At 47.2% G+C, this 26,650-nt stretch overlaps 1 protein-coding gene across 1 annotated transcript in view; it reads right to left on the bottom strand.

The window, feature by feature from the left end:
• PLEKHO2 (pleckstrin homology domain containing O2) overlaps positions 1 to 24,248 on the bottom strand; it is a 33,626-nt gene extending 9,378 nt beyond the window's left edge. Inside the window, exons 1-4 of the mRNA XM_065412724.1 lie at positions 24,156 to 24,248; positions 19,846 to 20,016; positions 11,270 to 11,386; positions 88 to 192 (exon numbers count right to left, since the gene is read on the bottom strand). Coding sequence (XP_065268796.1) covers positions 88 to 192; positions 11,270 to 11,386; positions 19,846 to 20,016; positions 24,156 to 24,248 — 486 coding nt within the window. The remainder of the gene's footprint in view (positions 1 to 87; positions 193 to 11,269; positions 11,387 to 19,845; positions 20,017 to 24,155) is intronic.
• Positions 24,249 to 26,650: the final 2,402 nt, after the last annotated feature.

The following is a 26,650-nucleotide window of genomic DNA, read 5'->3' as shown; positions in this document are numbered from 1 at the left end:
GGTGCGGGAGGTGGGGGGTTTCAGCGCCCCTCTACTGAATGAGGGCTGACACACAAACGCATACAGCTTGAAACCCATTTATCTTACCTCATCAAGGATTTTATTTTTGGCTCTGCTGATCCCTTCATTCAGGGCTTTCATCCATGATTCTTTCTCTTCCGCATTCTGCCCCTGAAATTTGATATCATGGACCTGCAAGATGAGAGACATAGAGAGATGTTTTCATCCTAACGTTACTTGCCAAGGACAGAGAAGTAGCTTATACATCATTAGTGTGTTAAACTCGATATCCAGCTGAGCCCGTGTTTAAACTAGACATTCCTTTGCACTTTGCAATGGCTTTACTCCGCAGCCACAATCAACAAAGCTTTGTTATGCTGGACGGTTTGTTGCTATAGTTTTTATTTTTGCAACTAGCAATTAAATTAATAAAGCGAGTGACAGTTTCTTCCTCCCGCAAAGAGGGATGAAATGTTCCTGGAGCAACAGATGGCTGTTTACTTAGGGAATGGATGGACTGTGTGTAGGGGACTTGCCCGAATGAGCAACTCACACTCATGTTGCGGTGTTAGGTTCGATAAGATGCCGTATCTCCAACTCCCACCCCCCCACGCTGCAGGCAGAGATCAGCGTGAAATCTGTGAGGAACAAACTCTGTTTGCTCTTGCATAGTGGTGCTGAATAGGACTGGGGCAGGATTCTAGGACTCTGCGCCGGGGTACGCACAGCTTGGCTCTGCAGAGCACAGATGGGCTTGCAGGGCAGTGGGGCGTGAGGATTCAGAAGGATAAACTGGCAGAGCAACATGCCATAATTTCTCCCCTTTCCACCCTGACAGAGCAGGGACTCAGCAGCTCTGAGACTGTAGTACCAGATACAGATATGATCCACTGCTATAGCCGGACAGAGGCTGTGCTGAAGCCTGGAGAGGAGCAGGAGATCCCCAGCACAGAACCTATTCCTTCCGACTGTGCAGGGGGTCCAGGGACTCCCATGATGCAACTGTTCTGCTCACCATCCTCTGAGCCTATGGTGCATCATGGGAGATGTAGTTTGACCCGGGAGCCCAGTCTATAGAGAAGAACGACAAAGCACGTAAACTACAACTTCCATGCTGCACCGTGGCAGCATTTAAATATTTCAATTTTTGATTTTTCACTGAAAGATCAAACTTTTCCATGGAAAATTTCAATGACAACTATTTTTTTTTTTCATTTTAATCGAAATGTTCTGCATTGGGAGAGCCAATTTCCCAACCAGCTGGGATTTCCTCGTGTTCTGCCTTGATAAACCCCAGGCAGCATTCCCTGAAGGAAATTGTAGGTGGGATGTAATCTCTCTAGTGAATGAATAAGCAACAGACTTCCAAGAGTCTGAACTCTGTGCTTATCTGGATGGTCTCCTGATACATGTCCATGCCAGACAGTTCAGTGTTTTGTGATCACTGCATGATAAATATCTCTTTTCTACTTATCTCTGAACCTGATTGAGACAATTCTTGGCAATAGGTACAAGCGAATAGCGTGGAAATTCTCCCAAGGCCTGTTCTGAAACAGTGCATTTGTTCAAAAGAATGGCCTTGGCCATTGGCAAATGTAACATCTTCTCGTGCATCCAGACGTTGGAATGTAACTAAATGTAACCATTTCTGGGGGAATTACTCAAGTTTCTCAGTTGGGCAACAATGAAATGACCTAATGGGCATTCTCCATCACTGGCTTTTACTTCTATTAGGAACAATGGAGTGAAATTAAGAGAGGAAAAACTTAGGATGCATACCTGAAAAAGCTTCCTGACAGGGATCCGTTAGCTAATGAAATAAGTTTCTTCAAGCATACAGAGAGGGAAACTGAGGCAGAGAGGTTAATTGACTTTGTCTAACACAGCAGAGCTGGGAACAGAACTTAGGTGCCCTGACCTCAGTCTCCCTGTTTCAAAGCCTGGGGGGTGCAAGGAAAGGTTAGCAGATTCTTGGAAATGGCTGAACTGTTTGGGCCGAAATTTTCCAGAAAAATTCAGCCTAAAGCAGACACTGGCCTGGGAAGTTTGGCCAAATTATAAGTGGCTGAAAACAGGGCCTTATAATGGGAAGAAGTGTCAGGCATCTTTAATAGGCAGGGCTACCGACTCCACCTATACTTACAGAGGCACCTACAAGGGGTTTGATATTCTGAGCACCCACCACTTGCACAGATGTTAACTGGAGGGATGGGTTCTCTGAAAACCAGGTCCCTTTTATTTAGGTGACAATCAACAGGCAACCTCAGTCTAAGCAGATTACCAGGGCCGAAACGTTCAACGTCACAGGAAGGCTGACAGGCCTAGAAGCCAGGCCTCCTCCTTCCCTCTCCTGAGCGTTAACCACTCGGTTATCTTCCTTTCTCTCTGCAGCTGCCCTTCATTAGGAGGGATGGGATGTCGCTGGCCTTAGTTTCTAATTCGCCTCAGTCCCGCGCAAACCGTCACTTTAAATGTCTATAAATCAGGGGTCGGCAACGTTCGGCACGCGGCTCGCCAGGGTAAGCACCCTGGCGGGCCGGGCCAGTTTTATTTACCTGCTGACGCGGCAGGTTCGGCTGATCGCGGCCCCCACTGGCCGCGGTTTGCCGTCCCGGGCCAATGGGGGCGGCGAGAAGCCGCGGCCAGCACATCGCTCGCCCGCGCCGCTTCTCGCCACCCCCATTGGCCCGGGACAGCGAACTGCGGCCAGTGGGGGCCACGATCGGCCGAACCTGCCGCGTCAGCAGGTAAATAAAACTGGCCCGGCCCACCAGGGTGCTTACCCTGGCGAGCCGCGTGCCGAACGTTGCCGACCTCTGCTATAAATCATTAACCAAGGCCATGAAGGTGACTGTAACTGGGCAGGAGACCCTTAGCTTCAGCATAGCAAAAAGGGAATTAATCCTTCCTAGAATGTCCTGCTTCCTACATGAGAACCAGTGGGAAAAGGTGGGGAGATGAGGCGGAGATGCTCCCGAATAGCTCAATTAAGAGGTAAGGGCCTGAGCTTTATACAAACAACCCCCTGTCCGGGAGGCCCAGAGGTCACGCTAACCAGGGAACCTAAGGGAGAGAGCAAGTCTCCAAAACGCTGTGCCAGGCTGGTTTTGCTTTAGCCCAAAGAAGGCCTGTTTTTTGTGTGTGCTTAAAACCCTCTTTGTTTGGAAACAGTTTTGCTCTTAAGCGATTAGAAAAGCCTGTTAGAAAGATTTCCTTGTGCACAGCTCAGCTGTTGGGCCGCCTGACAAAGACCTGGCAGCTTACACCGGGAGTACAGAGAACTCTGGACACGTTGTTCAAGGAAAGGATCCCCTGATTTCAAGCTTCTTCCTCTGTTGCCACTTTATGTGCCTCATTTCTGGGTCCCAGACAAAGCCCCTGGGCCTCCGAGAGTGGAGCGTAACGAAGTGTTGGTGTCAGTCTGTGATTGTGTGGCAGGGCTGAGCGAAGGCTCCGGGGATGGTTCATCGTTAAGGAGAAGCTGAGGTGTCCCTCTGGCATGTAACTGTGGGTTGCACAATTTAATGCTGACCTACAGTTACAGGCACCTACATGGAGCTCTGGCAGTTCCAATACCCTACCCGGCGGGCTGGGAGATTGTGAAAGGATGCTCATGAGGCTCCGGTATAGGACTGGGAGGGAGGAGACCTGTGTTCTCTCCCCAGCTCTGCCAGAGACTGGCTGTGTAACCTGGGACAAGTCGTGCTCTGAGCGAGGTGTCCCCCGATTTGTAAAATGGGGGTTGTGTGACAGGCCCAGCTTTGTGCTCCTGTGCATAGCACACTGGAGTCAGACACGGTTCTGCCATCGACTTGTTCAGGGGAGTCCTGTGACCTGTTATGTGGGAGGGCAGATTAGATGATCACAATGGTCCCTTTTGGCCTTAAAACCCATGTATTCACAGGGGGATTAAGGCTAAATTCATTAACTGGTGACCAGAGACCAGCACACCAAAGGGTCTTGGTCCCACTTGAGCCCTATTCTGGGGAGTTGAGTGATGTCTGGGCCTTGGACTGGCCCTTTGCACGCAGTGAATTTCACCCTAATATCTGTAAAGCATTTTGAGATCCTTGCATAAAAGTGGCAAGTATTTAAAAAAAACTTTCAATAATTCTGCCCACCCCAAAATGCCATTAATCCTCACTACCAGCACATTCGGGGTGCACAGATGAAACTGTGCACGTCCCTTGGTCTTTTCTTTACCTCACAGGCCTTCTTGTGGAATTTCGAGGGCAGAATTTTAGCCCCTTATACCAGCCTTCCATCCACTCCGTAAGTCTCGATACATGGAACAACCTTGGTTACTTAATGCAAACAGCCACGTGAAGGGAGCTGACTCTATTTCCCCATTAGAAAATGGGGATAATACCGTTACCTTACACCTGAAGGTTATTTATTGGCTGAACAGGCACAGTGCTGTGTAGGTGTTAAGTATCAGAGGGGTAGCCGTGTTAGTCTGAATCTGTAAAAAGCAACAGAGGGTCCTGTGGCACCTTTAAGACTAACAGAAGTATTGGGAGCATAAGCTTTCGTGGGTAAGAACCTCACTTCTTCAGATGCAAGGGAGTGAAGAAGTGAGGTTCTTACCCACGAAAGCTTATGCTCCCAATACTTCTGTTAGTCTTAAAGGTGCCACAGGACCCTCTGTTGCTTTTGTGTAGGTGTTAAGTATTTTCACAGGCAATGTGGGCTTAATGGACCCCGCACAAGTAAAATCCCTCCCCTCTATCCCCTTATGCTGAAGATGGTCACCACTTTCGGGATCTGTACCTAAGCATTCTTAGCACAGGGAAGCAGAGTTCCAGACAACTCTGTTTTAAATCGGTGAAGTTAAAGGCTGACTATCGCAGGCAGAGAGAAGAGGATGGGCTGCCTGGGGCATCTTTTCTGAATGAAAATCCTTGCTAAGAACACCCTCACTGTGGCTCTGCAGAATCTGGGGTCTAAGCTAGGTTGTACCGTCAAGGACATAGCCTTGACTGAGGGAGAGACGTGCTGCTGATGGACTTAAAGAGAAGCTGCAGCCAGCCATTTCTGATGTGGAGAAGCACTCTGCAAAGCATGTGTTTTGAAAGTAGCATAAGAGGAGATACAAGAGTGATCCTGGAAGATTTAGAGCCCAAATCTGACCCCCCCCATAAGGGTCTATTAAACTAGTCTTGCTCAGGTTACCACAAACTTTAAAGTGGAACCTAGGAACAGTAAACAGAGTTGCTTCTCTTTGTATGTTTTCTGGTATAGGTATTCCCAACCTGAATATTAAAGAAGTGCAGGAGAGACACTGAGCAGACACAGACCATCCATGAGCAGGTTTGTAATGGCAGATATGTAGCACGTGGCCTGACCTTCTGCTCAAAACTGTTGAAGGTAGAGAAATTCAGCAGCCCAAAGGTACAGCCAAAGGACAATGAGCTGGATGATAAATTTGCTCTCCCGTTCCCTAAGCCAGCTGAGAGTGAGTCATGACATAAACAAAGTCCTGGTGTTCTAGTAAAAGCCGTTATGGTTAAATCTGATGCAACAGTGACCACTGCAAGCAATGAACAGGGCTATGCAATTTACTAAAACTGAACTCAGAGGAGGGCACAGGCCAGCCTGTTCATGTTGAATCACTGACTTGATACAATGGGATAAAAGAGGTTCACATACGGTTCATTCTCAGCCATAAAATGAAGAGGCGTCTCTCAGTATGATCCCATTTGTCTCCTCCTGCACATAGTACGTCCAGTAAGCACTAAAAGTGCCTTCTAGCCACACCCGCCTGGCTTTCCATTTAGGAGAGGGACGGGGACATGCATCCAGGTCATAGGACCTGCAAGAAATCCTCTCCCACCCTGTTTCTGCCATGAATCCTGGTCCCTGTCAGATTATGTCTTCAGGTGAAAAGTAGAATCAGAATGGATGGCTCAGGAGGGGATTCTTGTATTTCTCAGCTGCTGGATGCAGAGCAGTATCTGTGTCAAACTCCGGTAGGATGCATATACTGGTGCAAGTCCATCAGAAATCAGGTGCAAGAGGCAAAGTCTTGTAACTTGTGGTGGGCTCCAAATTCAGCACCTGGCGTACACCGGTATATAGTCCCCATTGAAGTGAACTGGAGTTGAGTTCAGCAAAGTCACTGAGGATTTCCACCCATTTATGCCTGGCTGCATTGGAGCCTGGCTGTGTTGGGAATGGAGTGACATCACCTGAAATAGCTGCTGAGTCTTCGCTAGTTGCTTTTCTTGCTACATCCCTCACTCCTCATTTCCACACACTCCCCCTCATGGTGCAGGCTTTCACAACCACTGAATGCTAAACGGGTGCAAGTTACTGCCTTGTCGATTCCCTTTCTGAGTGACTTGCACCAGACACATTTTACACCAGTACATTTGGCACAGAGATTTCCACGGTTATTGTCCTCAGTTACAGACTCAGTTCTATATGACTTGCTTAATTTAACTGATGAGGGTGGATTGACTCATTTGAAGATTTCTAAACAGAACAAATTCTTCGCATGCTTCCACCTTTCTTTCCCCTGGTCTCAAGTCTTCAGCAAAGTGCTGTACTCACTTCTCTTTAATTATACTTTGTTTCAGTTCCATGCGAGTAAGTAAACCAACAACAGAGTAAGACAAGAGTAAAGGCTGCATGAAAATGTCTATGCTCAAACATTTTCCCAGAATAACCCAGCCTCCATCCTAGAGACTAGGGCAAATAAAACCGGAGATATTTTTGTAAGAGGCTATCTCTAGCAGGTACTGTAAGTGTGTCTCTAAAACCAAGACAAAACACATATGTTTTTTTAATTGATAGATACTTCATGATATCATAGACCTTTCAGAAGTGGTGTGCCGAGTCTTCATTTATTCACTCTAATTTAAGGCTTTGCGTGCCAGTAATACATTTTCACGTTTTTAGAAGGTCTCTTTCTCTAAGTCTATAATATATAACTAAACTATTGTTGTATGTAAAATAAATAATTTTTTAAAAATGTTTAAGAAGCTTCTTTTAAAATTAAATTAAAATGCAGAGCCCCCCCGGACCGGTGGCCAGGACCTGGGCAGTGTGAGTGCCGCTGAAAATCAGCTCGCGTGCCGCCTTCGGCACGCATGCCATAGGTTGCCTACCCCTGTCATAGATCCATGATAGATGTTTACAGCATGTACTGTACCTTAACACACTATGGTCTGTACAGGGAATTGAGCATCTTGGGTAGTATTCCCATATTTGCTGTTTGCAGATACCATGGCCAAGATTTTCAATTGTGGGTCCCTATACTTCAGCACCAAACCCCATATTTATACATCTAAATAAAAGTGCCCTGTTGTTGTTTTTTCAGTGGGGCCAAGAGCCCACAGCTCCCATAAACTCAGCACCTCAGCAAACTTTTTACACTCATTTAGACCACGATCAGCAAATGTGGCAAAGAAAAGGCAGCTAGGCCTGAAGAGCGCAGAGATCCAGATAATGAGGTGTGTGATTTCCAACTGCTGCACATACAGTGGACGGCAGCAAGGCTTCCAAATGGAAAATGTTTCATTGATAAAGATCGCCACAGCTGCAATTTCAAAACAGCAAGACAACAGTTGTGTACATTGGCTTGCTCCAGGAAGTCTGTTCTGACATCTGTGAAAGTACATTGTGTGTCAACACCCTCCCTAGGTTCACAGCCAAAAGGGAAACAAACCGCTACAGACAGTGAACTTTTCATGTATCAAAATGGTGTTATTAACAAGTGGTCTCTCTCTGGATCTCCCTTTAATGAGGGCCCTGGTATTATACAGGGCAGTGGAATGGGGGATGGGCTGTCATGAGGCCAGTGCTTTGAAAAGGTGACGTTAACCTTCAGTGGTGGGTTGGGGGAGTGGAAATCATGACCCTAGGGTCACATCTTGTGCCCATATGTATGGGCGTAGTGCCGCTGAAACGTATGCCGCTCCTTGCATGGGTAAGCTGAGCAGGATTTGATCCTTTACTATCTAAGCAACGTACACTAGGTTCCTATTGGGCCTGTCATTTCTAAGCAGACTTATCTCCATTGACTGCAGCTGGGACTTCGGCTTAAAAATGAATGGCCCAAAGTATCTAATGGGACCCAGCAACTGGAGCTGTGGGTGCTCGGCGCGTAACAGGCTGTGCATGGCGCCTTGTGCGGTTAGGCTCATAGGACCTAAAATACTAGATGAAGTTGCTATTCATTTTTAGTCCCAGTGCAAGAAACCCCACGAATAAGAGAGGAAGGCTGGTCTTGTGGTGACAGCTCTGGTGTGGAACTTAGGAGCCCTGCTCTGCCACAGAGTTCCTGTGTGACCTTAGGTGAGTCACTGAATCTCTATCTCCACTTCCCATCTGCAAAATGAGTATAATGTTACTTCCTTTCTCCTCCTTGGTCTGGTCGGGGTGCAGGCTCTTAGCGGAAGGGCCTGTCCCTACGTGTTTGTGCAGCGGTTAGCACAATTATGCCCTGAACTCAGTTGAGACTTTTCAGCATTAATGTAATAATAAATACTAACTGAAACCTGAGTGTGCTCAAAAAACCCTACAGTGACTGAAGAGTCCTCATTCAGGTAAAATATGCAGAGCTGAGATGCTGACATTTTTGGCTGCAGAAATCCTTGTAGAAATGAATTTGTTTTGATCAATCCCCTGGCCCCAGCCTGTCAGATCTGAACTAGGAGGAGACATAATAATTCAGCAACATGTTCTCAGTCTTAGGCAAAAAAGAAAACAAATCAAAAGAAAAACCAGAAGTGAAATATTGCGGTGCAACAACAACAACAAAGATACTGGAACAAATTATTAAGTAATCAATTTGTAAGCGGTGAGGCACTGGGTCGCTCTGGGTCAGCACCGCCGACCGGGACGTTAAAAGTCCTGTCAGTGGTGCTCCCCGGCTAAGGCAGGCTAATGCCTACCTGTTCTGACACCGCGCTGCACCCCGCAAGTGGCCAGCAGTGGGTCTGGCTTCTAGGCGGGGGGGCCACGGGGCTCTGCATGCTGCCCCTACCCCAAGTACTGACTCCACACTTGCATTGGCCAGGAACTGGCCCATGGGAGCTGGGGGGGGCAGTGCCTGTGGGCGAGAGCCGCGCTGAGCCGCTTGCGCGCCTCTGCCGAGGAGCCGGAGCCGGACCTGCTGCTGGCCGCTTCAGGCACAGCGTGGTCCACGGTGCTAGGACAGGCGGGAAGCCTGCCTCTGCACACCACTGACCGGGAGCCGCCGTAGGTAAGTCTGCGCCCCAACCCCGTGTCCCAATCCCCTGCCCCAGCCCTGAGCCACCCCCCCAACCCGGAACCTCTTCCTGCACCCCAAACCCTTCATCCCCAGCCCCACCCCAGAGCCTGCACTCCCAGCCCACACCTACACAATGGGGAATAACTAAGTGGTAGTACTGGTGAAAAGGTTATAGTGGATCACAAATTGAATATGTGTTAAAAATGTGATGCACTTGCAAAAAAGGCTAATTTAATTCTGGGGTGTATTAACAGGAGTTTCATATGTAAGATACAGGAGGTAATTGCCCACTATACTCGGCACTGGTGAGGCCTTAGCTGGAATACTGTGTGCAATTCTGGGTGACACGCTTTAGGAAATGTGGATAAATTGGAGAGAGTCCAGAGGAGAGCAACAAAAGTGATCAAAGGTTTAGAAAACCTGAGATAGGAGGAAAAGTTTAAAAAAACCCTGGGCATGTTTAGTCCTGAGAAAAGAAGACAGGTTCCCCCTCAGTTAACAGTCTTCAATGTTAATGGCTGTTATAAAGAGGACCATGATCAACTGTTCTCCATGTCCACTGAAGGTAGGACAACAAGTAATGGGCTTAATCTCCAGCAAGGGAGATTTAGGTTAGTTATTAGGAAAAACTTTCTAACTCTAAGGATAGCTAAGTTCTCGAGTAGGTTTCCAAGGGAGGTTGTGGTATTCCCATCACTGGAGGTTTTAAAGAACAGTTTGGACAAACACTTGTCAGGGATGGTTTAGGTGTACTTGGTCCTGCCTCAGCACAGGGGGCTGGAGTTGGCCTCTGAAGGTCCGTTCCAGCCCTACATTTCTATGATTGCAAAGTTCTATCCCATAAAGATGTCTAACTATGCAGCCTGTAACTAGGGAATTATGGTAAACCCCCAAGCAGAACCAGTAGCGAGCAGTGCTGTAAAACAATCACTACTCATAAATCAAATAAACACACCGGGCGGTTCAGAGAATTCTGCTGAATCAAACGTTAGGGACAAAATGGCTAGCTGAGTTGTTTATGACACACGACTGTCAAAACTAGGGGCCCAATCCTGCTCTTCTGGCTCACAACAGTCTTCCATTGAAAGCCGCGAGGCTGTGTGGGCGAGCGAGGCAAGCAGAGTTTGACGCTGTGGCTCAGTGCTATAGTACATTTATAAAGGCTTTTTGACTCCTGCACTGATTTTGGGTGGAACCAAATGGTGACCCAGGAACCCCAGGTGCTAGAGTTTGGGGGATTTCCTAAAATAACACTAGCTCTCCAAGGAGATCAGCATCACTATTCCCATTTTACACAAGAGGAAACTGAGGCACAGGGAGTAAACATGACTTGCCCAAAGTCATACAGAAGGTCAGAGCCGGGAATAGAACCCAGGTCACCGGAGTCCCTGTCCAATGATCTAGCCACTCAGCCATACTCTTTCCCATATAATGCTCACTGACTTCAATGGGACTCGAGTACGTGTTTAACTTAAGCACTGTCCTAAATCAGGACCCAGGGGAGAACAGATGGGTGCAGAAAGAAGCAGGTTTTTTCATTCTCCACTGATGAAACAGTATCTGCGACAGAAGGACAGAACTCCCTAAAGCTGAAAAATTCATGAGGAAACACTTCTCCTGAGGGAAAGTAGCTGTGAAGACAGAATTCCTCCCCCCCTCTTCCTGCCCCACGAGAAGAATAGGGCATTCCATCCACCCCACCACTTGTAAAGAGTTCACAGCCACTTTATGGTGGTTCCTTTGCTGCTCAGAAAATCCCCGCTGCATTGGAGATCAACCTCAGAGCCTCCCACTCCAAAAGCACAGGTCCATATTTCATTAAAGGGAGAATCGCCCTTGTTTGTTAGCAATCTAGGATCTATGAGACACAGCAGAGCCCAGACGGAGGGACAGGGCAGGGCGGGGATGATAGATACACATATTAGCCAGTTCATTACTGTAAATCACTGCAAAATCAGAATGAGAATTCTGGTGTCCTTAGCTGTCTAGGCACATAGACATAGATACTTCAGTAGGCAGTGGAGTTTAAGGGGAAGAGAAGGAGAATCCTACCTTCTTACCCGGGGATCGAATTAAAATGAAACGGTTTTTCCTTTTCAAGAGAGCGCGCAGATCCTGGCACTTCTCATATCTCTCCAGTTCCACCGTTTCTAAGCATTTCTGTTCCTCCTGCAGAGCGGGGAGAGAAGGGGAAAGAAAACCTTTATCTGGAACATGATACCTCTCCATCAAATGCATACCAGCAACCTCTGCAGTTTCATCCCACCTTTATGTCTCCCCAGTGCTCTTTCGCCTTTAAAACAATCCATGTGCCATTATAGTTACGCTGGCAGCAAGCCTCCGTAACTCAGGCAAATGCCTCATGGAAGAAAATCCGCTGCTCTATAGGCTGTATGGCATTCAGCAGAGGCGTTAGCTCGCTTGTCTCTTGTTGCTCTGAGCAGAACTGACAAAACTTTGCACTTCTGTAGTGCTTTCTATCACGATCTCGAAGTGCTTTACAAGCCTTAACTTAGCCTCGCAGTCCTCCAGTGCGTTAGGTAAATGTTATCCCTGTTTTACACATGGGGAAACTGAGGCACAGACCGTGACTACTCAGGATCACACTGGGAGTCTGGCAGAACAGGGACAAGAATCCAGATCTCCAGGATCTCTTGTGCTGCGGGCTTGGGTCACCTTTCCCCTCAATAAGAACAAGGGTCAGTGATGGCCGTAGGTTGTTTAAGCACATTTTTTCTGTCTGCAAGTTTGATCTGTCAAAACAGAATTATTTTCTTACAAAGAAAGCAGCACTACCAATGCCAGTGCCTTGCTGGGGCCTAGCCATCCCTGGGGTAACGCCACTGAAGTCCATGAGGATTTCAATCAGACCCACTTGGCCCATTCTTCCTAATGACATAGCTAAACTTTCACGCGCACGTTGTCCTGGTTCACTGTAGTTACACAGAAACAGCATCGTTTTCAAGTGGTCGATTTGGTAGGGAACACAGTGTAACACACAGGGGATAGTATTATGCATTTATATCATAGACGTGCCAATCTCATTTGGGCCCCACTGCGCAAGGTGCTGTACAAACACCTAGCTGGGGGGTGGGTCCTTGCCTGGAAGAGGTCGCGATTAGCTCAGTGTTCATACATATTAATTTCTCACATTAGTGTAGCAAACCCTGAAGCCACATAAGTGGCGACCAGCAGCCTCTGCAGGCAGCGCATCAGGACATTCACAGGAGGGGAGAGAGAGAAGCAGCACCACGGAGGCCTCTGAGATGTGAACCAAGGGGTGTTCCACTAAGACATGGGCTCTGACTGGGACTCGGCTGCCAACTCCCATGAACTTTATGGAAGGTGGGGATCCAAATCCTAACATCGTGGCTCAGGCCCTGTCTGTCGCACACTAAAACTCCAGCTATGGGCACCCCCAAATGGTGGGTTCGATCTCCGCTCCAAGCTTTGTGGCTCAGACCTGCCTCTAGCAATGATTAGCAAACACCGGGGAAACAGTGCAGAGGAGGTGTGTAGGCTGTGGGCTGCACGTCCTAGCCAGGAAGTTACTGAACAGTTAGAGGCAGGGAATAGCCACAAGGAAGTGAACTGAGGGGGATTTCCTTGGTTTACCAGCTGACATTTAAGTCCCGGGGGGCCAGCTCTGGCTGTGTTGCAATTTCTTTTATTGCATTATATTTGCAGAGGAGGTCCCAGCTGCAGTGCTGGGATGCAGAGCAGGGGGCGGGCAACGCGAAGGTGCCTGGACCTAACTTAGGTTTGGATTTTTTGTTATTAAAGTAGCATTTCTTTCCATTTTAAACAGAGGAGGTGAGCGTGAGGGGAGAACGGGGAGCATTTGCATCAGTGTCTGACGTGCAGCTCCTGCTCACACTGAAACCAACTCACTCCAAAAAGACAGGATCAAGTCAGTGCTTAATTTGTAATGAAATTGGTGTCAGGGCTCAAGCAATTTTTTGTACATTCATAACTGATGCAGCAAGCCCAGAGGTGCTGGGGCTATGAACTGCCATGCCTAGAGGTGCCGGGACTCAGCCCTGGCATATATTGAGCACTGGATCAAGCCTTCTGTGTAGATGGGATGCATTCTGACACAGGGCTCACGCGGCCTTTCCTTGCCATATAATTACAAACGTGTAAGGGATGGAAATAGAACATTTAATAATCCCTATAAGCCAGCAAATGACAGAGGAGAGTGAGGTCAAACACATGTGCCTATATGCTGGGTGATCTCAGCTTGGTTGTTAGAGGCAAGTTGCCCACATCATAAAATTGCCACCCAGTTAGTCGCCTCTCTGTGCAAGTCTGTTGTGGGTGAGGACCAAGGTGGATTGGCAGAGCTTTGTGGGGCGGTTTGCTCAAAAAGCCTGTTGGCAGTAGGTCCGGCTCTACTCTGTGCCAGCAGCTGTGCTCGCAGCATGTCTCTAAGGGCCATTTAATCCTCCTCAGCCCTCCACCCCTTCTTTCCTGCCTAAAGAGTTTGACAGGCACCCTCCCCCAGATCCCACAGAAGCCCTTCTCCTGTCTAAGACTGGGAGTGGATGGGTCATTACACAAAGTAAAACCTATTTCCCCATGCTAATTTTTCCCTCTATTGTTACTCACACCTTCTTGTCAACTGTTGGAAATGGGCCATCCTGATTATCACTACAAAAGTTTTTTTTCTCCTGCTGATAATAGCCCACCTTAATTGATTACTCTTATTATAGTTAGTATGGCAACACCCATTTTTTCATGTTCTCTGTATATATCTCTCTTCCTACTGTATTTTCCACTGCATGCATCTGATGAAGTGGGCTTTAGCCCACGAAAGCTTATGCTCAAATAAATTTGTTAGTCTCTAAGGTGCCACAAGTACACCTGTTCTTTTTAAGAATAGTTAGTGGCTCTGATGGTTTTGGGAGAGCGGAAGGCATGGCAGGTGAGGGACCAGAAGCTCTACAATGGACATCACCCCCCTCCGAAGCTGGTCACTGCAGCATTTAACCTTCAGTATTTCCCTGGGGGGAGGAGTTGGGGCTTAGGCACAGCCAGGGAATAAGTGACGACACGTCCGCCTCCGGCGCAGTACTGATGGGGGACGCAGAGGACTGTGCAAGGGCTGACTCTGTGTACAGGCCCTGTCCTAGGGCACAGGCCTGATTTCTAGGCCATGCCCCCATCGGGGAGAGGGGATTTCAGAACCTGGAGTTTCCCAAGTAAATTACCCCCTCTGGAGAGGGGGAGAAAAGGGTGGCCTGGATCAATATGAAGGAGGAAACCCTATACAAGAGGCCAAGGAAGATTCTAGGCTTGGACTGTGTCTTAATGTGACTTTTGTGTGTAAATGTGACAGGTTACCAATGGCAAGGGGCTGGCCTTTGTTCTGTGCCCAGCCAGATCACAAGGAGATCCTACCTATCTAATGTCCACAGCAGAAATCCAGAACTGAAGGGCCTGACTCTGAGATGTGCTGAGTGCCAGCATGTCCCTAGGATCTTGTGGCAGTGATATACGCTCAGCACCTTTCAGGATCAGCCAGCTCTGAGTTCTGGAGACCTGCTCTTATAAATGGGACTCGTCAGTCTGTCCCACACCTGCTTGGGTTCTGGTTTTCTCTCGTGTCACAGGGGAGTTACAAAAATCATTTTGTGTCGTACTAAGATACAAAGGTTTAATTCAGCAGCTGCCTTAGTCTGCAATCAAGGGTTTCCCTTTATCTTGTAGCACAGCTGTTTGGGGGTGTCCCATGACATTTCAAATACTGTTCAGCTATTGGTCCAGGAGCATTACACATAACTGTTGAGAGGTGACAGCGGGACGGTGAAATTTATTCAGTCCTCCTTTCGCTTGACATGTGTTAGAGGATGATTTTAAAATCACTTTTGCACTGGCTAAGGTTAGGGGCATTAATAAGACACTTAAAACCCTGATGCAAGAAAGCAGTTAAGCATGTGTGTAACTTGAAGCATGAAAATAAACTCATTGATTACTCAGGTAGTAGACAACTTGACTGCTGACTTCTTAAGCACACATGTAACTTTAAGTGCTTTGCTGGATTGGGGCCTTAGGCAGAAAGTTATTCACACTAGGACACTTTTACATATTAATACATGTATTCAAAGCATTGATTGTTTAAAAATCATGTGGGTACAGCTAAGTGAAAAATGGAAGGTTGCCCCCCCACACACAAAATTTCAAATGTTTGTTGAAAAACCCCAAACTGAAATTTTGTTGTGTTTGGCAGTCAAGAATATTTGACTGAAAATTGCTGAAACCCTAAAAATGACAAAATTTGGGGGGATTTAGTTTTATGATTTTCCAACACAATAATCAAGTATTTTCTATGAAAGTTGTCACTTTGCATAAAAATTTTCATCAACCTGAAAATGCCATTTTCCATTTTAAAAAAAAGTTTTGATTGAAAATGTTTGACCAGCCCCAAATGTGCTATTTGTGGCTATCCACTGAGTATATGTCTAGATGGGCTGTAATAATAATTTCCGTTTCTGAGGCTCTCCAAGTAATTTAATTAATTAAGCCTTGAAATAGGGAATGCATTATCTCCACTTTACAAATGGGGGAAATGCAGGCAGAGATGGTAAGCACTTGACCAAGGTCACACAGGAAGTCTATTGCAGAACCAGAGATAGAATCCAGATGCCCTGACCTCCAGTCTTGTTCTTTACACGCTAGATTATGTTCCTTGATGCCTTAAGTGATATACATTTAATAACATAACTAACCAACTTTTTATATTAGTTCTGTTACTTTGCATAAAAAAGGATCAGAGGTAATTTCAAGAGTGAGTGATACTGTCTAATTTGTACTGGGACTGCACCAACTTTTATGTTTAACCTCCTTCTGTACAGGAGTCTTTGTTCTTCAGATATCCTTTGTAATTCTCTGAGTTTCATTTTCATTCTGGCCAAGATATACATTTCTCTTGAAGACAGGCAGAATCATTATTTCATAACAACTCTATTCTATTCTATATATGCTTTTATACCATGTTTATCATTGTAATATCTGAGCAGCTCCCTGAGAATGTGAGTACCTTGTATGTGTATGTATTAGTATGGGTTTGTGTGCAGCATACATACTAAAAATGTATCTCAGGTAGCACAGTCTGAGTTCATGTGGAGGTTAGGGTGTGGGGTAATGTAGATGAAGCCAAAATGGGATATAGGAAATACACCTAACTTCATACCACATCAACTGAAGGAAGTTTGAAGCATATTAAAGGTACCCGAGATTTTCACCAACCGTCTGCTCAGTGTAAGATGATAGCCAATTACAGTTTGCCTTGGGAAGACAGCTACCCTTTAAAACAACCCTAAAGCCTGGCTAAGAGATGATGAACATGTTTCAAAGTGGACTGGCAAGTCCGAACTGCCAAATCTCAATCAATAGAAGATAACCACAAATGATGCTAACACAGTATTTGTGCTAGTCTTATGCTATATTTTTCAGTGACGCAATATGATGTGGCTAGATTTTCAGCTGCTCTTAGCTTTGCCTCCAATTGTGTAGGCACAAACTTTGTACACATGAATATTTCCATGTACAGCTTGCACACTTGTGCACTCAGAAAAACAAGCGTGGCATTTGGACCTACAAACGAAGCAACTGTTAGGGTCCAGCATTAGAAAACCTGGCCCTCTACTGACACTGATTCATGAAGGGTTGGATAGGTTGGGAGGCTAGTAAAAGGATGTGTTGGCTTTTGTCTCTTGGTCACTGGTTGAAGTCCAGTGAACTGGTGGGGCCTGGTCCACTGCTTCATAGACAGCCAGGCCTATCCTAAAACCCTACCCTTGCCAGGAGTCACAACAGAGAGGCCTTTGAAGCTGACCGCCCATCTCACCCCTTCGGGTCAGGCTTGGGACACATTAGGATGGAATCATGCACTATCGTGTTGCGCAGGCTATAGCTGGCCTGCATGTAAGGAGAGGCCTTCACTTCCTAGGGCTATTAACCCCAACCTTTCAAAAGCACAAGCAATTCCATTTAAAACTATTTGATTCTCAACAGAGCAAAGGAAGCTGTATTCCTCTTTCGGCCTGCAACGAGAGATACTGGAAAGGGATGTAGGATGGCCATGGGGTTCAGGTTGGGCACTGAGCAGCAGAAGATGCAGGTTCAGTCCCCCCTGTGCCACAGACTTCTTGTGCGACCTTGAGCAAATGATTTTCATTTCTCTGGGACTCGGTTCTCTCTCTGTAAAATGGAGATAATACCACTTCCCTACCTTGCTGGGTTGCTGCAGAGACAAAGACATTAAGTGGCTCAGATATTACAGGGATGGGGACCTTTTTATAAGTGCCTTACTAAAAACAGCCATTTCCTTCAGTACCCCAGCAACAAATCTGCACAAGCATATGCTGTCTTATTACACTACCACGTAACTTCGTAGAATTTCCACTCCTAAGATACACTTCTTCAATATATGCTACTTTAATAGCCTATAGATATTACCACGGCCCTGTATTTCCAATAGTGGGACGAGCCCGCTAACCAAGGTTACAGATGCAATTTATTACAGGATGTTACCACAGCCAGAAAATATTGTGTCTGGTTGTTATAAATGTCCTTTTTTCCCTGTTGAGAAAATAAAATACCTCTTTAAACGACTAGGGGTTTTCCTTCCCCTGAACGTCTGTGGAGATTAAGCTTACTTTAAAATGCCTCATTTCCTTCTGTGAAGATAAAAACCTCAATATATCTAGTTTTCAAAGGTGTCCCCTTTTAGAAGCCCATGTCTTCTTTATAGCCCTGACTCTGTGTGATTCTGAGCACTTGAAACTTCAGCTGGAGTCTACAGCAGTCCGGGTACTTGGCAGCTCTCAGGAGAGACTCAGTAATTTACAGGATTGGGTCCCATGTCTTGCCACACAGCTGTAGGTCTAGTTACTCCCCCTACACCCAAGCTAATAAACCTGTGCCTAACTTTCTGGCGGCTGTCGAAGATTTTATTTCGACTCCTCGTTTAAATGCTCAGAAAAGCACTTCATGGTGCTGGCAGTTTCAGAGCTAGCTGGAAATTTCCCATCAGGATGGATTTCTGGTGGAAAATGCCCTTTTCGCATGGGAACCTTTTGATTTTGCTGAACAACTTTTGATTTTTCCATCAGGCTCCCCAGCTAAAATGGTGGCTCCCCAGTTGCCCTCCTGGAAGGCTCCTGGCAATTTCCCTTTCTGCCCGCAGGGAGAGAGTGAAGCTCCCAAGAGCCTTTCTGGGGAACTGCAGCGAGACTTGGGAGGGAGGCAGAAAACGGGGGTACTCAGCCTCCAGCAAGCCAAAAAATTCGGGTTTGGTTCTCTCAAAATGGGTGTTTTTCAGGGAAATCCCTTCCCATGAATTATCTTGCATTTTTGACTTTGGGTCCCAGTTTGGGATGAACAATCTTTGAAAAACATGTAATTTTTTTGCATGAGGGGATTTCCATTCTCTGGCCGGCTCTGCTCAGAACAAATGGCCTCAAAGGGGCAATGGCGATTGCCAGGGGGCCCACCCAGTAGCATTTGACTTGACTGATTTGTGTCAAACCTTCTCCATCAGGTAGCACATTTTGGGGGGGGGAAGGGGGAAAGAGAAAACCAAAAGTATTTTTCAGGGTTGCTCTTCCTCAAATCATCACAATAATGTAACTAGTGAAATATTTCCCCATTCTGGTGGCTCTGACACAGAACACACACACTTTATTTACGTGCTTTGCATTGCAATTTTCTTACACTTCTGGGCCTGGTCCTGCAAAAGCTTGCTCACACAGGAAATCCCACTGAAATCATGGAGCCTGATCCTGGAAATCGTTACTCATGCATGCAGTCTCATTGAAGCCCTGCAGGACTGGGCCCTATATTTTCATGCATTTATAATCCTCATTGAATGCAGATGCGAGGAAGATTTCATTTGGCTCTTACTTCTCGGTTGATTGAAAAGAGTATTAAACTAGAGCCTGGCTCTCTAATTTTTTGCACGTAAGTAATCCCAGTGAAGTGCGTAGAAGGGCTCCCAGGAGTAAGGCTGAAGGAACGGGTCCTACTCCAATGCAGTTTAGTCCTGCTTTTGATCAAATAGAAGGGAAAAGCCAAGTAAAATCGGCCTTGTGTCTGCATTTAAGGACCATTACAAATGCTCACAAACACACTCCACGCCCATGAATGGGAAAGTGAAACCCTGAAGAGCTTGAAACGTTGCAGGCCAGACATTTGAAGGCTGCCAAACAGCTGCAAGGCTGTGTCCTTCACTTGAGTAGCAGGTGGGAAGTCAGCCTCTTGCAATTCAGTTTTATAATTTAAACAGCAAAAAAAATCCATGTCCCACTCTCCTTCCCACTGCTCCCAAATTGATAATCTGCTCCGTTGCTTACAGAATCTCTTTCCCCCCCCAAATTTGGCAATAGCATTGGCAGTTTCTTGTTATGGGTGCAAATATTTATAATATAGAGTATACTCTAAAATGCACCAGCTGTCTCCTCTCTATTGCATTTAACCTTCCAGGATTTTTCTTGACAAACTGAATGGGACTAAATGAACTGGAGGAAAGGGTGAAGGACAAACATCCAGTGTCGACTAAGGGCCCGATCCCATTCTGCACCATGCAGGATAGGGCCCTTATTCAGGCAAGCCTGAGCAAACCGTACCTCATCTTCATACACCAGTAGCTGCGTTTTACATAACAGGATGTAACGATCTTTCCATAATCCCAAAAGACCTCCACTGCTTTTCTTAATCCAGCCAGCTTTGTCTGCGGTCGGAGCACGTTTTGGTTTCTCCGTGACCTCTTCTTTCACACCCTGCAAAGACACCACAAAAAGCAAAGGGAAGAAAGATTACTGTCAGTTGCACTTTTCAGACCTAGGCAGCAGTAGCTACGTATTCCAAAGGGCCTGCTGAGGAGAGGTGCTGGGCCCCCCACCCCTCGCACTGAGGCCACTGGCAGGACGTAGGGCCCACATGTGCTCTTACAATCCCTTTGTTCGAGTTTGACAGGTCCTCTTTGCCATGCACGTCTCTCACCAGGAGTCACAATCTGGCCAGGGGCATTCACTCCCCACCATTCACTAACTCGGAAGAAAAAGATCGGGGTCAGGCTTCACCTTGCAGGGAAAGGACAACTCAGGCAGGGTCCCCTCATGCAGCTTCCACCTCGGGGAGGGGCTCGGCAGAATGGACTCCAGAACCAATGCGTCAGGAGGGAGCTGCCTCTGCCCCCAGACCCCTTGTTAGCCCCCGGGGGCGCTCTCCACACTTTCAGCACAGTGGTGTAGTTGCACTGCTGGGGTTTTCCTTATCGCTGCTCTCCGGGGCCCCTTTTTAAACAGGGGCTCCCTGCACCACAGCATTTGAAAAACATCACCCACATCTCAAGTTGGTGTTGGCTGGAGTTCGACTCCAGCTCTGTTCCTAACCCACCCTAGGAAACCCGGAGAATCTCCTGGGCTTACTCCTGCTCCCATTGTAGTCAATGCCGCAACTCCCAGGATCCAGCCCGGAGCTGCTCTTAGGCAGTTTCTCCAGGCCCAGTTTTTCTCTCGGAAGCTTGGCCATTTCTTCCATACACGTGATGCTGTCAGCTGTGGGCAGCACTGCTGTAACCTGGAGAATTGTGGGCCCCTCTGTAATGCTGGGTACGGCATTCTGAGACTTGCGTATTAACAGTGCTAGGCTAAATTGCACCGTGTGATGCGAAGGCACCAGGAACAAGGGCTTAGCTCTCTGCACTCTGTTGTTCCTCACACCGGCTCAGTCCCTACGTTCAGACTAACTTCTGCAGCGGGTTGATTTTAACTTGAGTGGAAAGAACTAGCAGGAAAAGAAGGAAGTTGAAAGCAACAGTTCCTTTTATTTGGGACGTTTAATAGCTGTGGCAAGCAAAATTTTCTGTGTCCCCCTCACCCGCCCTATCTTCATCTAACCGCCAATCCTTGCCTCTCCACAGCCACCTTTTCCAAACCTCCAATTCACTGCTGGAGCGGATGCTAGGGCCTGAATCATCCTGAGGGCACCCACATCTCCCCTGGCCCATAGTGAAGGGGTGGATTGCCAGCTATCTCCCCGGCATCATGGAAGCTCTCCGTGGGTCCGGGGTTGTGCACTGTCCCTGCACCAGTCCCCAGTGGAATATGCTGCGAAGACAATACACTGCTTTAGGGAAGCTGGCGCTAGGGAAACCTCCCTGTCAGTCTGAGTCCTGGCATTGAAAATGTGGGAAGAAGGGGGTGGTAAGTACCTGCAAAAGAGCAAAATCAATGTCCAAGTGTTGGCTGTGCAGCCCCGCTTTGTTTCAGTGCCTTGGCGTTTAACGAAACACTGGTGGGCAAATCAGTTTCCATTCTCTCGTCCCTGCTGCTACATTAATAGACCTTTTTCACTTATTCCCCAGGCTGGTCTTAGTTTCCATCATCAGGAGACACTACTTAGACACGCAGACGCTACTGTATACGTGTGAGGCGGCTCACAGATAACTGCTGGTTTGCACGGGTTTATCAGACACAGACCTGCTCTGCTCCAGAGCTACAGGGCCTGATTCTCATCTCCCACACACGAGTGCTGCCTTCCATTCACCACAGCGACGTTACTCCTGATTCCCACCACTGTAAGTGAGATCAGAATCAGGACTGTGGGGTTAGAACCCAGTCACTTGTCCTAAGAGTTCATACACAGGTTACAGCAACGTACCCCACCCAGAACTATTCCTGCTTAATCTCAGGTTTGAGGGAAGTGGAATTTTTGAAGGTCTCGGGATTGTCTCCAAAAATCTCAGGATTTGGGGGAGGAAGCAGGTCCCACAGCCATGGGCTCGCTGCAGGTACTGTGACCGCAGCACGTGGAGGAGAATCACAAGTTAGGGAAGTCACAAGGAACGCAAGTTTTTCATTCTTGAGCCCCGTCGTTTTCCAGAACCACTTACAATGGGGAGATGAATTACTCTCGTGATTTAAAAAAGAAACGGAAATGTATCTGGTGCCAATAATCTTTTCAGATGGAAGAAAGAAACCCAGGAAGGGGAGTCTGTGGTCAGCAAAGCCTCCTTAAATACAAAACACTTAAGGCACAAACTTTTTTCAAGCTTCAGGACACACTCTTGAATAGCCATTGCAATGGAAGACAAACAGAATCCAGCTTTCCCCAGTGCTCCCCACTGTTTCATCTGGGCTGCTGTTGGAGCGCTGACCCTTTTATGAGTCTCTTCTGTAGTAACAGGCAGAGATTTGGAATCCCTTACTGTACCTTCAGCTGAGCCAACTCCCCTGGAAACAGCGCATCAGCAAACTTGTGACTGCAACAGGAGACTGACCCAGAATTCTCCAGTGTATTTCAGGAGAATGACACCTTACACACAGGCTGAGTTTCCTCCAAACTCTGTTGGGACAAGAGGCTTGTTCTGTCTAAGATAAATCATGGAAGCTTTGCGCTCTTTTTAGCAATGCTAAATTAGCATGCAATATGAAGGCAGAATCCCAACACATCCCAATATGGTCCTGGTTACTTACGAAATGCAACTCTTCTTGTAAGAAAGAAGTTCATCAAAGTCACTGTAACTTGGCCATCGTTTTTTTTTTTCAAATGAGGAAATGCAGAGTGCAGTGACGGAGATCAAAACCAGATAGTCCCATGGCCAGAACTGATTACAGACAGAGCTAGCCTGGAAGGAGGTGTTCCAAAAACTTAGTGTGAGGTTCACTGTCAGATGATGTGAGCCTTGGTAACGAATCTGTTTCCATGCATCCGACTCACAATGAACACACCCCTTGGATTGCAGCTGCCATTTGTTTGAACTGGAACTGCAGGGAAGGCAGCCACGCCAATAGAGGGAGGGGGAGAAAGTGACTGAGTTGTTGTGTATATAGGGCCTTATTGCAGTGCCTACTGAAGTCAACGGAACGGCTCCTATTAATTGTAATGGGCTTTGGAGCAGGTCAATACTAAGAAATGGTGTATCTTGGCATGTATTTATAGAGAGATTTACCTGTGATAGTTGGGTCACGCTAAATAGCAATTGAAAATGCCACAATACAGGATGGCAGTACATGCAAAGCTTTTCATGAAAATGAGGTGGTATTATAATTCTTGTTCGTTTGTTTTACCTAACTTTTTAGGTTGCCAGGAAGTTGTATTCTGTTGTGATCTGCCAGGAAACATCAGCTAGTGCACAAATATAGACATGCTGGTTTCCTGAATGAGCCGCCTTTCGATGTCATTCATAGGACCCTGGGGCTTGATTCCAATCTCACTTACAGCAGTTTTACACTGGTGTAATTCTGCTGGGTTCACTGGAGCCGCTCTGGATTTACACTGGGAGGAGAATCTGTCAGCCCCAAGCGCTTAATTTTACAGAAATCTCAGAGTTCTAACAGTTTTTTTGCAAGAGAATATTAAAACATGCATGATCCCCACTTAACCCATCAGATAGCAGAAATGCTGTCAGGAAATACATCCAGGGATGTACGTGATAGACCTCTGACTTAGCTCTGCAGAGTGAAAACTCCCCCATTCCTGTTGTTTCTGTGGTTTTAAATAAAAAATGTTCAGTGTAAAAATGCAAGCTGTTAATTTATACTCCTAGAAACCTACGGGCCCTGTTACCGCTCATGTTTTAGTTCATTTTCATGATCAAGCTTATACTGTAAGAGGCGAATGTGCAAAGTGATGTTGGAGTTCAAGTGGTGCTGTAAGAGCCATAACCTTGCAGTCCGTACTCTTTCATGGTTTATATTTAGGACCGGTCCTGATCCTGTGTGCTCCCCGTGGATCCACTCGTTCTTTAACGTTTCAGGCTCAGTGATATTCACTGTACTCCTTTATCATTTCAGGACTTCCTCTTTAGGGTTAGACTGACCCCTCCATGCTGAAATCCACAAGGAGGGAATAAGAGGGAGGAGGATCCCTGTAAGGACCCCTTTGCGGAGCTTCCCCTCCAATCGCTATGGGGCACAAGTCTGGTCCATACCATGGAATGAGCCACGTATGGTTCAGCCTCGAAACTGTGCAGAACGTCCAGGATCTGCGCGTCGCCCAGGGGCTTGGCAGGAGCCATCCACATGGAGGGTTGGCATCTGGCTGCTGGCACCACAACCTCCCACTCCCTGTCTGCGTGGCCCGGTGGAGCCAGAACACTTGACCCACCCCCTTACCGAAGGGTTCCCCAGTGCCAACAGCTTCTGGGGCAAAGGAAATAAAGCCTGGGGCTGTGATACTGTCCCCAGGGAATGATGTTGGGGGATGATGTGCATAGGCGCCGACTCCGTGGGTGCTCCGGGGCTGGAGCACCCACGGAGAAAAATTAGTGGGTGCTGAGCACCCACCAGCAGCTCCCCGTAGCCCCGCCTCGCTCCCCTGCTCCAGCTCACTTCCGCCTCCTCCGTGAGCGTGCCGCCGCGTCCTGCTTCTCCCCCCTCCCTCCCAGCGCTTGCGCCGCGAAACAGCTGTTTCGTGGGGCAGGGAGGGAGGGGGGAGGAGGAGGAACGAGGCGCGCTGGGGGAAGAGGCGGGGCTGGGGCGGGGATTTGGGGAAGGGATCCAATAGTGGCAGGGAGGGGCAGAGTTGGGGCGGGGACTTTGGGGAAGGGGTTGGAATGGGGGCGGGGAAAGGGGCAGGGGGGCGCGAGCACCCACCGGCGCCGGAGAAAGTTGGCGCCTATGATGGTGTGGCACCCACCAACCCCAGGTCAGCCCTGCACCCTGCCAGTCTGGGCCTGCACAGATCCTTACCCCACAGAGCAGGCTCCCATAAACAGGCGGTGGAATGGTGCTGTGTAGACTGCCAGGCCCCGGTTCCCTTCCAAACAGGAAGGGAGATCCATGAGCAGAGACGCCCACCCTGCAGACCTGGGGGGAAATTATCTAGGCCTGAACTTGCCAGCCAGCCCCCTGGCCTCTCCTAAAACATAAACACCAGACGCTCAATTCAGCATTCCTTGGGCACTACGGTGGTGCCAAAACAAGGCATCTTTCATTAGCCCCATCCCAGCCCCTCTGGTGTACACGGCAAGTCTCAGGGAGGGGGCAGGGCTGGTGCACTCTGGAAATCCCTAGCCCACAAATGGGTCCTTTGGGGCCATCACAAGCTGGCAGAATTTAGATCAGCCTTATAGCAGGGTCTGGTCATCTTTGCTCCACTTCTTAGTCTCCCCTCCCTCAGCCCGGCATTGAGAGAAACTTGACCAGACTCAAGGATCAGATCCTAAAGAGTTTTGACTGTACCAGGAATGTAAAATCAAACCCATTGGGTGTGATCCTTAGCTAGTGTGAACCAGTTTATACAAGGCCAGGATCTGGCTTCTAGTCTTATCCTTTCTCAAGAGAGAGGTGAAAATGAGCAAAGGCAACGTGTTACAGGTGTAAAAGTCAACATAACTAAACATTCATGTTTGTTACAGTGAAACTGGAGGGTCTGATCAGAAACAGCATCTGACATTTTTGTGGACTATTTTTGTGGCAATGAAGTAGGTTCATGCCAGAAGAGACATTAGTATATAATGTTAATGGGAGCTTTGCCAGAGCAAGGAATGCAGGACTGGACCCTCAGTTCCACTCTGTGCTCTCGCACCTGGTATGTGGTTCACATAGGAGCATAAGGCGAAGAGACTAATTGCAGCAAAACACAGTTACAAAAATTCCAGAGCAAAGGAATCTTGCTATCGCTGGGCACGACTAACGACTGTGTCACTTCAGGACTTCACTTTTCTGTTGAAGGCACTAAATACTTTGTGTCCTTTCCAAGAGATTTCTATGCTAGGGACTCCTCTGACACTGGTGTAAATCAGAAGAAACTCCTTTGACATCTGTCAAGATTTGATGGTGTAAGAGAAAAATCCGGCTGTTCTGTCACTAATTTGAGTCAAGAGAATCAACACCGAGAACTGGACATATGCTCAGTATTTCACTACTGCAATTTACACTATGGCCACTTTACCAGTGAAACATGAGTTTCATGTGTCCAACTTGGACACACTTATGATTACAAATCTTAGCAAGGCTGTAAGACTTCAGAGGCTTTTTATTTTTTAAACACTTAAACAACCAGCTCTAACCTCCCTCCAGCCTCCTCTCCCAGTATTTTCAGGCTCACAAAACCACAAGTTTCATTTCTTTTCTGGTATAACTGTGTCTGCGCTAGGGCTTTTGCTGGAATTAAAAAAGTCATAAAACAATCCCACCCCAGTGGACATTAGTTGGGGATTGGTCTGGCTTTGAGCAGGGGGTTGGACTAGATGACCTCCTGAGGTCCCTTCCAACCCTGCTAGTCTATGATTTCTCCTGAGCAAAAAAAAGTTTAATCACTATGGTGGTTTCTGAACTAACTATACATAAGGTATTCAAGTTCCTTGCTCAGTTTCACTAACCTCATTTAAAGCAGATATATAGCAACTATAACTAACTATGACTAATCAAAAGTACTGTACACCTGTAACAAGAACTACTTCCCTCTACTTTTGATGAATAC

The sequence above is a fragment of the Emys orbicularis genome, chromosome 10, assembly GCF_028017835.1.
Source record: "Emys orbicularis isolate rEmyOrb1 chromosome 10, rEmyOrb1.hap1, whole genome shotgun sequence".
Taxonomy (NCBI): Eukaryota; Metazoa; Chordata; order Testudines; family Emydidae; genus Emys; species Emys orbicularis.
The sequence above is the reverse complement of the archived record's forward strand: the minus strand, read 5'-3'. Positions and strand labels throughout refer to the sequence as shown.